This window comes from Drosophila persimilis, unplaced genomic scaffold, assembly GCF_003286085.1.
Source record: "Drosophila persimilis strain 14011-0111.01,24,50 unplaced genomic scaffold, DperRS2 tig00000124-arrow-pilon, whole genome shotgun sequence".
Taxonomy (NCBI): Eukaryota; Metazoa; Arthropoda; class Insecta; order Diptera; family Drosophilidae; genus Drosophila; species Drosophila persimilis.
The window spans coordinates 1,049,341-1,060,949 of record NW_020825294.1 but is presented as its reverse complement, the minus strand read 5'-3'; the positions used below and the strand labels follow the sequence as shown (position 1 = coordinate 1,060,949).

The 11,609-nt window shown below is 43.2% G+C and overlaps 2 protein-coding genes across 2 annotated transcripts; one reads left to right on the top strand and one right to left on the bottom strand.

Moving 5' to 3' along the window:
- LOC113565409 (neurotrimin) lies at positions 1-4,425 on the top strand. Its single transcript, XM_026987303.1, has 6 exons — positions 1-82; positions 3,115-3,358; positions 3,416-3,771; positions 3,835-4,116; positions 4,183-4,254; positions 4,317-4,425. Exons 1-6 carry the CDS (start codon positions 1-3, stop codon positions 4,406-4,408), a joined length of 1,128 nt encoding a protein of 375 aa, XP_026843104.1. The 3' UTR covers positions 4,409-4,425.
- A 2-nt stretch (positions 4,426-4,427) lies between these two features.
- On the bottom strand, positions 4,428-11,354 carry LOC6593509. The gene is made up of 4 exons (XM_002019114.2): positions 10,778-11,354; positions 8,900-9,715; positions 5,803-6,096; positions 4,428-5,739 (listed from the first exon to the last, which is right to left on the bottom strand). Exons 2-4 carry the CDS (start codon positions 9,554-9,556, stop codon positions 5,437-5,439), a joined length of 1,254 nt encoding a protein of 417 aa, XP_002019150.1. The 5' UTR covers positions 9,557-9,715; positions 10,778-11,354; the 3' UTR covers positions 4,428-5,436.
- Positions 11,355-11,609: the final 255 nt, after the last annotated feature.

The following is an 11,609-nucleotide window of genomic DNA, read 5'->3' as shown; positions in this document are numbered from 1 at the left end:
ATGAGAAAAACCTTCGCGGATGTCTGGCTCCTGCTGCACTGCGTGTGTCTGAGCCGGGCCAGCTTCTCGGAGTTAAACAACTGTAAGTTGGCTCTAAATAGCTATCTTTAAGGGATGAACATTGCGTAGAATAAACTAAATAATTATAATGAATATCAACGAAAGCTTAAAAAAAGGTACAAAATAGATACCATATAAAATACAAATTCTATGAAGATAATGTACATTTAATTAAATATATTTCAAATTCAACACCCAATTTAAAATTAAAAGATGAAAAATCACTTGGAAATGTTTAAACCAAAAAATCGTCCCTTAAGTTTATCGCGGTCTAGTCGATCCTTTAATTTTCAACCCACAAATATCAGTACAACTTTGAGGAACATCAGTTAAACCGCCACATACTCGTAAATTTCTCAGCAAAGGTTCAGCTAATTGACTACATTTAACGTGGAAAATATCCAAAACAAAAGTACTAACAAAAAGCGTTATAAACACCAACAGCAGCAACAGCAGTGGGCGCCAAATGGGGCGGGTGGCTACCGCCTGGCAATCGGAAGTCCAACGAGTCCATAAGTGAATAAACTGTGGCCAACATATTCCCCAGACAGAAGGGATAGGGACGAGGAAGAAGAACAGCGAGGAGCAGCTACTTCCGCTTGGAAAAATGTGCGCCAAAAAGCCCAAACCCAACTCAAAAACCCAGAGCACATCACAGAAAAACAAAACAAATTTTCCTTGACTTTGGGAAGCCGATAAATGCGATAAATATATCAGAAATATTGGTATATTTAAATCAATGTGCCAAATGCAAAATAAACAGAAATATTGGCAGGCTAGCCGCAGTGCGCGATAAGAAAGTGAGAAGTGAGTGGTTCGGGCCAAGAATGATGTCCCAAAACCCCCGAAACCAAAACTCCATTCCTCCTCCCAGCAGGCCATCAGACGGACAGCCAGACAGCCAGACAGACAGACAGTCGCGGAAAGGCGACGTTTTTCCACTTCCTATTGCACTCAGCGCAATTTTCTTTCCACTCTTTTGTGGCTGGTCGTGCTACTGATTTTCTGCTGCTGAAGTGTTAAGGATGGCGGTGGTGCAGTCCCCCTGCAATGGCATAGGGGTACGGGTGCTGTTTTATTTTTTTGGCAGACATTGCGTGCTGGTTGTGCTGCGTTCCGCCTGCAAACGGCAGACAGTTGGAGTGTCTAACAGGCAGGACATTCACTTTCCGTTTCAAGTTCAACAGTGTGGGGAAAGGACTCCTCCATGGTGAAGATATATAGTAGGACCTGTAAGACAGAAGTTGAATTCCAGCTGTGCCTCTTAGACATTAAAGATCGAAGCGAAAGCCAAGTATGACTCAAAGGAGAATTACCAAAGAGGATGCTAGATGAATCTTAGAAACAAAAGAAAAGCGAACGGAATCGGAGAAGATTTTAGAAAGAGAAGAAAGATATATCGAGTCAAGAGACAACAATATAACCCCTACCATATAGCCCCTAAAGACCATATCGTATCCTATGAGACTACAGTGAATTTCCTGCCACAAAGTTAGAAACAGGAAAACCATTTAGCGGCCACAAAGTTAAATGCGAATTTGCATTACCTGCCAGACAAACGTATGAAAAATATCCACATGCTCGGGCACACAGAGGTGTATTATGGTTAAAAGTCTCGCTTGTCCCTTTCTTTGGAATGTTTCAATATGCAAACATGCAATAACCAAATTGCAATAACAGCAGCAACCATAGGCAGCCAAACAATGGCGAAAGGTAACCCCTACCCTATGCCGAACCGAACCGAACCATACCCAACACCCATAGGTAGTGGTGGAGTGGTGTGTGCCCGGCATACCGAACCCAAACATAATCGCAAATTATAGGCTATATAGCATGGCATCGTCGTAGGCTTCCTTCCCCCCAATTGGATGCTAGTTTGTGCTGAAAAACGCCCACACCCGCACCGCAATCAGTGTAAGAGGTGATGGTGATGGCAGTGGTCGCGACGGGGCAAATGTAAGGGTGGAGCCATAGCCAGAGCCAGTAGCCAGCTTTTTACAATTTTCTAGGTACTAGCAGCTCCCTCTGCTCTATTAGACTTTTGCATTTTTTCGGGTTATTATTTGGTCATAATTGTAATTTAGGTATTTGCTGTGTGTGAGGAAAAGAAGGACTCGACTCCACGCTCCGTGCTCCACTCCTCCTGACCGCAGCGTGGCCACAAAATCATGCTACTTGTTAGGCATGTGATGTGATTTCTATTTTTTTTGCCGCCTTTGTTAGGGGGTGTCAGGTCTGAGGTCTGAGGTCTGGACTTCTGTGTGTGCGGTTGGGTCTCCCAGCGGTTAGAGGCTGACGGGCAAATGTCGAAGTCTTGGGCTTGTGGTCGGGGAGCGGAGCTTGACTGGAAATGATTGCGTTGAGTTGAATTCCATTTACCCTCCTCCCATCTGAGAAATTATCATTTTGAGCCTTGCAGGTTTTTGAACTGTTGTAAGAATAATTACTGAAAACTCTTAACATTTTTTTTTGAATTCTTCTAGTGCATGAAACTGAAACCTTCCTGCACATAATTTTACATCTTAAGAACCAAAAGACTGGCGGGGAGGTCATCCCTAATAAACAGTTAATTTAACTAATTGTTGGATTATTTGCTGTTTGCCTTCGCTTAATGTTCGCTTGGTCAAATTTATGGCCGCTGGATAATTTTAGGAAATTTCTTTGACCACTTTGGCGGGGCATCTGGCAAGCGTTGACAACTTTCGCCTGAGGCCGTTGACATTCTGCAGACAGAGGCAGAAATGAGCGGGGAAAAGAAATTAAATAATTATATTTTTAAATGTGGATTAGAAATGGCCAACGATGGGAGGCGGCCGAACATTTCCGAAAAACAAATTATTGTAAATTCAATTATATTTTCTCGCCCGAGTTCCTTTAAATGGGTACAGCGGAAAGGCCAACATCTAGCATTTGCAAGCCTCATAAACCACCCCCCTATTAGCCCATGGTGGACTGCTACCCCTGGCATATCCCACAGTTACGTTACGAGTATATCTGCCCCATTTAGTACTCTAATAAGCAGAGCCATAAATGTCAACCAACCTGCCTTTCTAGCGGATCCCAAGTTCAGTGGCCCCATCAACAATGTAACCAGTCCCGTGGGACGCGACGCAGTGCTCACTTGTGTGGTCCACGAGCTGGTTAGCTTCAAGGTGGCCTGGCTGCGGGTGGACACGCAGACCATTCTCAGCATACAAAACCATGTCATCACCAAGAATCATCGCATTGCCATCTCCCACACGGAGCATCGCATCTGGCAGCTGAAGATACGCGATGTCCAGGAATCAGATCGCGGATGGTTTGTACTATTCAATAAGGACAGGCCAAGAGCTGAAATATACCATATTCGCTGCAGGTACATGTGCCAAATCAACACAGATCCCATGAAGAGTCAAATGGGTTACCTGGATGTGGTGGTGCCACCCGATATCGTTGACTTTCAGACCAGCCAGGATGTGGTGCGTGCCACGGGACAGAACGTGACACTCACTTGCTATGCAACAGGCGTCCCCACGCCTACCATCACCTGGCGCCGCGAGGAGTCCACCCCACTCTGGCTAACAGACGAGGGCGATCGAGAAGTCTACAGCGTCGAAGGACAAAATCTCACGCTGTGGCAAGTGCAGAGGACTCACATGGGTGCCTATCTCTGCATCGCTTCCAATGGCGTTCCTCCAACGGTGAGCAAGCGCGTCATGCTGGTGGTGAACTGTAAGTTGAGAGATTTATCTAGAATATATCATAAAAGTATCATTTATTTTATTTTCCTGACAGTTGCGCCCACAATCTGGACACGATATGATACCATTTATGTGGGTTTGGGTCAGAAAGTGACCCTGGAATGCATCACAGAATCGCAGCCGGCATCAGTGAACTTCTGGCTGAAGGACACGGAGCTGCTGCAAGGTGGCTCCTACGAGTCCGTCGCAGTGGATCACGCCTATCGGATTGTGATGCGCATCACTCTGAGACCGGTGACCAAGCGAGACTTTGGCGAGTACAAATGCATAGCGAAGAATGCGCTGGGCGAAACGGAGCGGAGTATCACAGTGCATCGTAAGTCGGTCCGGTCCATATACAACGATCTATATCTTACGCAGTCATCTCTTTCTGTGATCACAGATAAAGCCAAGAAGCACGGACAGCATTCGCACCAAACATCCGCGCACGAGAGTCAATTCATTGTCATCGAAGGTCTGTAGTCAGTGTCAAAATTCTAGAACATCTTTTCTTATATGCTGTTTTACAACTTTCAGAATACTTGGCTAATATGGCTCATCGGTTCTGTAGTTTTCATTCGGTTTGGCTAATACTTTTGTGTTTTGTGAATAAAGTTTCCAGTTTTTGAACAGTCAAACACTTGGCGCTTTGTCTTTTAGCCACTTTTGAGGCGTGACTGCATCATTTATATATATCCTAATTCACAATTTCATATTAATTATTAAATATAATTTCGGTTACATAGAACTAGTACATAGACCGATTCCGGGATAAAGTAATGCAGGTGTGAGACATTGGACAATCAAAGAATTAAATGAATACCCCGCAGTTCCCCTGCGGCACATTCGTAGAATGATGCGAAAGACATTGATTCCTTGCAAAAATTTCCCATAAGCGAACGAACCATTCAACACGAATGTTTCCAAAAGAATTCCGATTCGAAGTGGAAAAAAAAGATTGAAAGTGCTTGAAAATTACGTTAAATTTTTGCGTTTTAGATGAATATAGATAGAAAATTCCTATTCTATATATAGTAGATGTAATACAATTTTTCAAAGGAATATTGTATTGTTCAATGCAGAAACCAGTGTCACGAATGTGTTGCTAATGGGACCTTGGCATAAAATCAACTCTTTTGATGCTGCTCTTTTTGGGTGCATACGCATAATCGTACGCGTATTGATTAATTTTTGATTTGCTGGCTAAATAAAATTGTTCTAGGTCCTCTATATAGGTTTATCATCTCGTCATCACACATTTAAAATTAACTACAGTTCGCTTTAGTTATGTACAATTGGTTTGGTTCCTTAATCAAAGATCAATTGAATATTTAGCTAAGACTCGAATTGCAAACTTTACGCTTAACATAAAGAAAATTTAACTATGGGAGAATTCATTAATGGTTAACAAGTGTCTGTCTAAAATGAACGATGGTCGTCTAGTTAGTCCCTTTCCATCCTTTCTTTCTGCTATTTTTTTGGGGGTTTTGTGGCAATAAATTACGTGTGATAATTGTTAGAGCGTGTCGAGGTAGGCTTAATAGTTTGTTAGTTTTGGGGTTTTTTTTGGCTTACAAACTAAGAGCATGTTGTGTTTTGTGTGAGGATGTGTTAATGCGCTAGCCTAAGACTGTTTTGTTTAGAAGTAATGCTATGCTCAACTTGAGCTGTTGTGCCCGTTGGCCAGTTTGGGAGGGGGCAACTCCATTTTGGGCACTTCAATGGCCGGCGGCGGTGTGGCGCCCTTTGCCTTGGCCAGTACATTCCTCTGCTCGTAGATCTCGTTTACCAGCTTCTTAACAAACGGATGATTGAACTTTCCCTCCGTCGAGTCGAAGAACTCCTGATGCTTCAGCAGACAATTGTCGCGTTTCTCGTACTCGAACGCCTGCATCACCATGTCCAGCCGATCCAGATCCTTGACGAACCTGCTCTCAGCGCTTTCTGCATGTTCGTACTCCTAAAGATAGATAAGAAAATTGGTATACTTCGAAATTAAGGAATTGTCTGATAGATGTCTCACCTCGAAGAGCTCCATTATGCGCTTGCCGCGGGGTTCGATCAGTTTGCATATATCCTCCATAGCCTTGAACTCCATGGCCCTCTTTTCCTCCTTGGACACACCACAGAATGGGGTTATATCCCCCACTAGACTCTCCGCCAGGTCGTGCACCAGAGCCAGTTCCATGCACCGTATCTGGTTGAGTCCCTCGCTGCCATCTAGCAGAAATGTGAGCATGCTCATCCGATACATGTGACCCGATATCGATTCACAGTCGTTGACATCACGCAGCACCCATCCAGTGCGTTTGGTGTGCTGTTGGATAGAGAGGCAGGCACTGGGTTATTGGAAATGTAATATATGAAATGTCGCTGGAACTGTGGCATCTTTCCATTGATTCCCTTCCGCCACACCAGTGAGCACTCTGCCTAATTAAAAACATTCGATGCCGAGCGACGCTGGTGACATCGTTGCACACATCAAGGTTGATGCCTTGCTGACGCTGAGGCCCCTGCCACTGCCGCAGTCACCGCCACCGCCTTCAGGCCTTCAACTTAAACCTGCCATCGAGGGCGCTTACACGCTTTCTAGACTGTTGCTATTTGATCAATAAAAGTTTTATTTATAGCAACCGTCGCTGCGGTATGCGGCAGGCGGTAGGGCAAACAAGGTCCCAGAGACGTTGCTGCATGCCCATTGCTGAAGCTGATGCCTGCCTCTTGCCATTGAGCTTCCTGTTTAACCTAAAGTCTTATATGACCAGACTATATTGTCAATAGTCCGTGACTTATCGGGCTACGTTGATTATCTCTGACCAACTCCGAGTTGTAGTCACGTAATGAAGTGCAATTGTTTGGCTTATCAACCAAATCGGCCAACGCTAGTCAGAACGAGTTCTGAGGTTGAAACAACATGCATAATGATGCACAAAGTAAATGGATATAGCAGTTCCATATCATATCTCAATGATAGATACTTATAACAACGATTTGAGGGCGTATATTGGGTTTAGTTGATTAATTGTGTTGTTGGATCGAACATGGAATTAATATTTACTTTATCTCTCGAGTATCAATTAATGAAAGTAGTCTTCGATATGAACGAGATAGAAATCAAATGTCAAATGATAGTAGAATGTGAAGCATTTCTTTGTGAGTGTCAATAGGTTGCTGACAGTTCGACTGTGATCCATAATTTTCTGTAATTGTGCAGGGGATTTCTGTGCACTGGTCTAATACCTACTACATTTCCTTTAGCTACAATCGTTCTCCAAGAAATAGTCTTTCAGTTTCTCTCATATTTCCTAAACTGACAAAAGTTCTCATTTCAGCTAATGGCTTCATTTCACACTGCCTTCACAGATAGCATTCATTATTAATTTCCATTTTGTTATGAAAACAGAATAGCGACGATCCCTCTCTCTCTCTCTTTCAACCCTCTATGTAGAGGTGCACACCACAAAATTCTCCCAGATAGCGTCTATATTTTGAAGGCCAAGATCAAAGTCACGCGTTGATTTGCCTTTCTTTTTTTTGTATAGCTTCTATGTCGCGCTCTATATACTACGCTATATGTACCTATGTATAAAGAAAAATTTAGAAAATTACCAATCGGAATATTTCGTTGTGGCTTTGTCGAATTCTGTTGTCCTACATACGTCAATGCTGACGATTGAGAATTATTCTCACTGAAATTTTAGATTATTTCTAGATATTTCAGCAAAAACCGAGTAAATACGAATTTAATGGAGGCTCACGTGAGCGCCAAAGTTGTTGGTTGTTTTGGTTTGTTTTTCGAAGCTTCTCGGGTTCAGAAATCATTTCGATTGAGTGGCATTTCCATCGGTGGACGGCGGGGCAGTCTGATCAAACTGCAATCGATTTGGTTTTTGGGGGCCTTTTTTCGATAAGCAAATGAGTCCCGTGTTCTCTTCTTCATTTCGTTGAATGTTTCGAATGAGCTCTGATTAGATAAACGTTAAGCTATCTCTAGCAGAGTTCGTGATAGAGGGTCTGTGGAACGTGTGCAGCTCTCTTGACTTTTGCGCTGTTTGCTTGGGCTTTTGTTGATTTAAAACAGCTGTTCTTTGCCTCTGGTTAGGTCTTTGTTTATAGTTTATCGGTAGACTTTGCCCATCGTCTGCATCTGGTTGTGTAAAATATTACAGAATTACTAAGCTAATTTTAAGCAGAAACGACAATGTGTCTTAAGTATACTCGCACGGAGAGCATTGTTCAAGTATAATACACACGATTTATTGTATACATATGTATGTTTTTTTTTTTGGCAACCGACTATACAAATTGAAGTGGAGAGGGACACGAGAGCGAGGTTGTCTCACAGATTATACAATATTTTCACAAAAAGAAGGAACAAAAGAATGAAAAGAGCGTCGAAAGAATAGAATGAATTATACAAAAAATAAATAAATATACTTTCGCATTTGATTTTCTTTCGTTTTTGTTTACTTTCTTGTAGGCTATCTGTTCGCAAAAAAAATTTGGGGATTTTCAGTAAATATTTTGATAGAATTGATAGAATATGGCTATATCTATACGATCCTAATCCTCAGCAATCTTTATCCCCTCTATAGGACTCAATCTAATGTTTCCTATCTTAATCAAATAGAATACAATGTGTTAATCAAACATTGCCAATCCAATAGGATTTGTTATACGACACTATATACTCAGATTGTATTTCCAGAGCTCTCTACTATAATCTCTAGGCACAATTGTGTTAACCAAAGCCTCATTATATCCCCCTCAAAGTTGTTGCCACACACACTCTGGACCTAATGAAAACGCAAAATACGAGTATAATCTTCTTCATATAAGGCACGTGTTTCACGGCCACCATTCAAGACTTTAAGCGACGAGACGAGTCCGTCATTTAAAAAACAAAACTAATCTGATTGTCACGCGAAGTCGGGGGGCTTCGATCGAGTACAGCGTACAAATTGCTGACTGAAACGGAAATCGGAAACCAAAGCAGCACCCGGGTGCAAGCGCTCCCCGAGCGCAGGGTGACGGCGGGAAAAATCGATGCGAGCATATGACGCGACAGTACACAGTACAGCACAGCACATGAAACGGGTTTCTTTCTTTAGCATATATACCTTTAGATTTCCGATGAGCTCCATGAACTGCAGAATCTCGGCGAGACCAGTGCTGAAGCAGGGCTTCTTGCCCGTGCTGGAGGCAGCCTCCTGGCACGAGGCGCCCAGGCCATTGCTGGGAGTGGTGCCGGACGCTGCCACATCACTGGTGCTGGCGGCTGCTGTGATTTCATCCGGTTTGTGGGCCTGGGGCAGGGGCTCCGCTGCTAGCGAGGACATGGCGAACTTTGTGGTCGTCTGTTGCTGATTCTGTTGCTGGGAGGATTTGGTTCCGTGTCCACTGGGTGGCTGGGTGTGTATGAGGCGCTGGATGTCCTGTCTGCGTTGCTGCAGCAGCTTTCGGGCGAATTGCGTTGACAAGTTTCCGTTCACGCTGTGCGCCGACTCCGAATCTGACTCTCCGTAACAACAACCGTTGGGGTTCGAATGGGACGAGCGAATGGCGTTGTGGCTGAAGTTTTCGTCGCTCGACACCGCTGTTGCTTGACTAGATTTCTTTGGTATTGCTGTATTTGTAGTTGTGGTTGTGGTTATTGCTGTAGTTGCTGCTGATGACGTCAGGCGATGCCTGAGCAGCCTGTAGAGATCGCTGCCACCCACGCCGCAGTTGCCGCTATTGGCGGTCGCTGCTTTGATTATTTGCTGCAGTGAGAACATGCTTGCTTCGGAGAAAAAGAGCGCCAGAGACTGCTTGCTTCGGAGAAAAAGAGCGCCAGAGACTGCTTGTTTCGGAGAGAGTTGCTCGCGCGTGATCGTTGGCTACAAAACTGGGGGCCGAGCGTCCGACACGTGATGTGTGTATTTCGTTTGTTAAGCCTGAGGGTGAGAGAGAGAGAGAAAAGAAATCCATTAGCATTGTAGCATGAACTCATACAGTTTTGTGAGTACTGTGATAACAGTTTTGCAGCAAGCAAAGCTCGTTTTTGGTTTTCGTTTGTTTGTTTTTGTTTTCATTTGCATTTGTTCACTTTTATTTTTTCTCTTTGCGAGGACCTTCAGTATTGAGTATCGGAACCATATATATATATATGCATATACATATACATATATATATATGTATATAAAGCACACACACCGCCATACTTATAATTATCCTCAAATAGTGGATGTATAACTGCGGTAGGGCAGAAAATTTAAAAACTGGCGGAACTACACGATTCGTCTGAAAATACTAATGAAATGGGATCCCTATTAGTAAGCGACTTTAAATCGAAGAATAAATCACACATACATTCGCGAATTTCCGAATGTGTTGCTCATTTTTATGAACCGTTCAAAGTGCAATTAATGACAAAAACAAACAATAAATACAGCTTTATCAGCTGCCGCCCCACTTCCCAGACAGCCGTATAAACATAAAATGTATGTATGAAAAAGGTCTCTACACTTGTGATCAAAATAATAGGTACACACCACTAGCTCCGTCTGCAGTTTTCTGAAAAATGATTGCAGAATAAAAATAAACACCTATTTATGAGCGATTTGCTTGGTTCATGGGAAAATGTCGATATCCTCCCCAAAATCCCTCGGAACACTCCGCACTTCCGAGAAGGCAAAGGTTCGTTTCAGTGACCATTCGGTACGTTTAATCCCCTATGGGAAGGTACTTATTATGTTACCCCCAGGTGTGTATACTACCATTTTTACACTCTCTATTCGAGAGGATTTTCTGAGGAAAGAAACAGAAACAGTTGTTGCAAGAATGTATAATGCTATTTAAGAACTATCCACTCGCTATTGCTTTCATGCAGTTCTCTATGCTAGTAGTGTACCTATTATAGTGACCCCATGTGTATATATTATGGTACTATTTTTACTGTTCATGTACTATATGCATGCATGTGTATGTATATGTAGAGGATGAACTGTGCTGGTTACCTTGACACTACTCGGAAAGAAGTTCCGTTCCGTTTTGAGGGGAAAATATATAGGAAGCGAAGCGCGTTTCCGACAGACAACACTTCAAGGTGTGCTGTGTCTTGTGGCACGTAAGCAGCGGCACGTTTCTCGCCTTTCTCTCTGCCTCTTGCCCGTTTTTAATGTAAGCGACTAAGAGCGGCGCCTGCCAACAACAGACTAAAGTTTTTAATGCGACAACACAGCGCGAGAACGGCGACGTTTGTAATTAGGAATATAAATAACACTAAACTAATATACAGGCACATACACCGACATCGACACCCACACGAATGAACAAGCACCAACAAATAGTTAGAATCACTAACGAAATTTATGCAACAGCTCTGGGTGCATTCTACCGCTGTTTCTCTGCACTTTTGATTCCCTTAATATATATTACTCGTAATTTTATTCACTCAGGCGCACGTCCGGGCCGTCCCTTCCGATCGACCGTTTTTCACGCCTGTGGTTCTAACAAATGCTGGCCGCACTCCCAACATTAAAACCGACAAGCGATGCCCGCCGAGCAACGACAAACTTGCATGCTTTGTTTAATTGTTTCAGCAGCAATTGCACAACAAAGTCTTGTTTTTGGGTTATTTTAATTTTTCTTGTGGGTGGCGGTTGGCGGGTGAGCCAGCTGCTGCGGCCAGTGTGCCCTGTTTGCTGCAGCTCAGTGTGTATCTGCAAAAAATACTACAAATACCAGATTTCCCCATGTGGAAACTGGCGCAACAGCTGATTCCCGTTTTAAAGTGTGATATGATTTGGTTCGATTTTGATTTCCATCGTATATTACTAGCTAGATAGA

What these genes read in the sequence shown, in the direction of transcription:
- LOC113565409 (XM_026987303.1), top strand. Translation starts at nt 1, where the DNA reads ATGAGAAAAACCTTCGCGGATGTCTGGCTCCTGCTGCACTGCGTGTGT. An exon ending in CGTCATGCTGGTGGTGAACT is followed by an intron (nt 3,772 to 3,834) that starts GTAAGTTGAGAG and finishes TTTTCCTGACAG; the next exon opens with TTGCGCCCACAATCTGGACA. An exon ending in TCAATTCATTGTCATCGAAG is followed by an intron (nt 4,255 to 4,316) that starts GTCTGTAGTCAG and finishes TACAACTTTCAG; the next exon opens with AATACTTGGCTAATATGGCT.
- LOC6593509 (XM_002019114.2), bottom strand. Translation starts at nt 9,556, where the DNA reads ATGTTCTCACTGCAGCAAATAATCAAAGCAGCGACCGCCAATAGCGGC. An exon ending in AGCTCATCGGAAATCTAAAG is followed by an intron (nt 6,097 to 8,899) that starts GTATATATGCTA and finishes TCTATCCAACAG; the next exon opens with CACACCAAACGCACTGGATG. An exon ending in GCATAATGGAGCTCTTCGAG is followed by an intron (nt 5,740 to 5,802) that starts GTGAGACATCTA and finishes ATCTATCTTTAG; the next exon opens with GAGTACGAACATGCAGAAAG.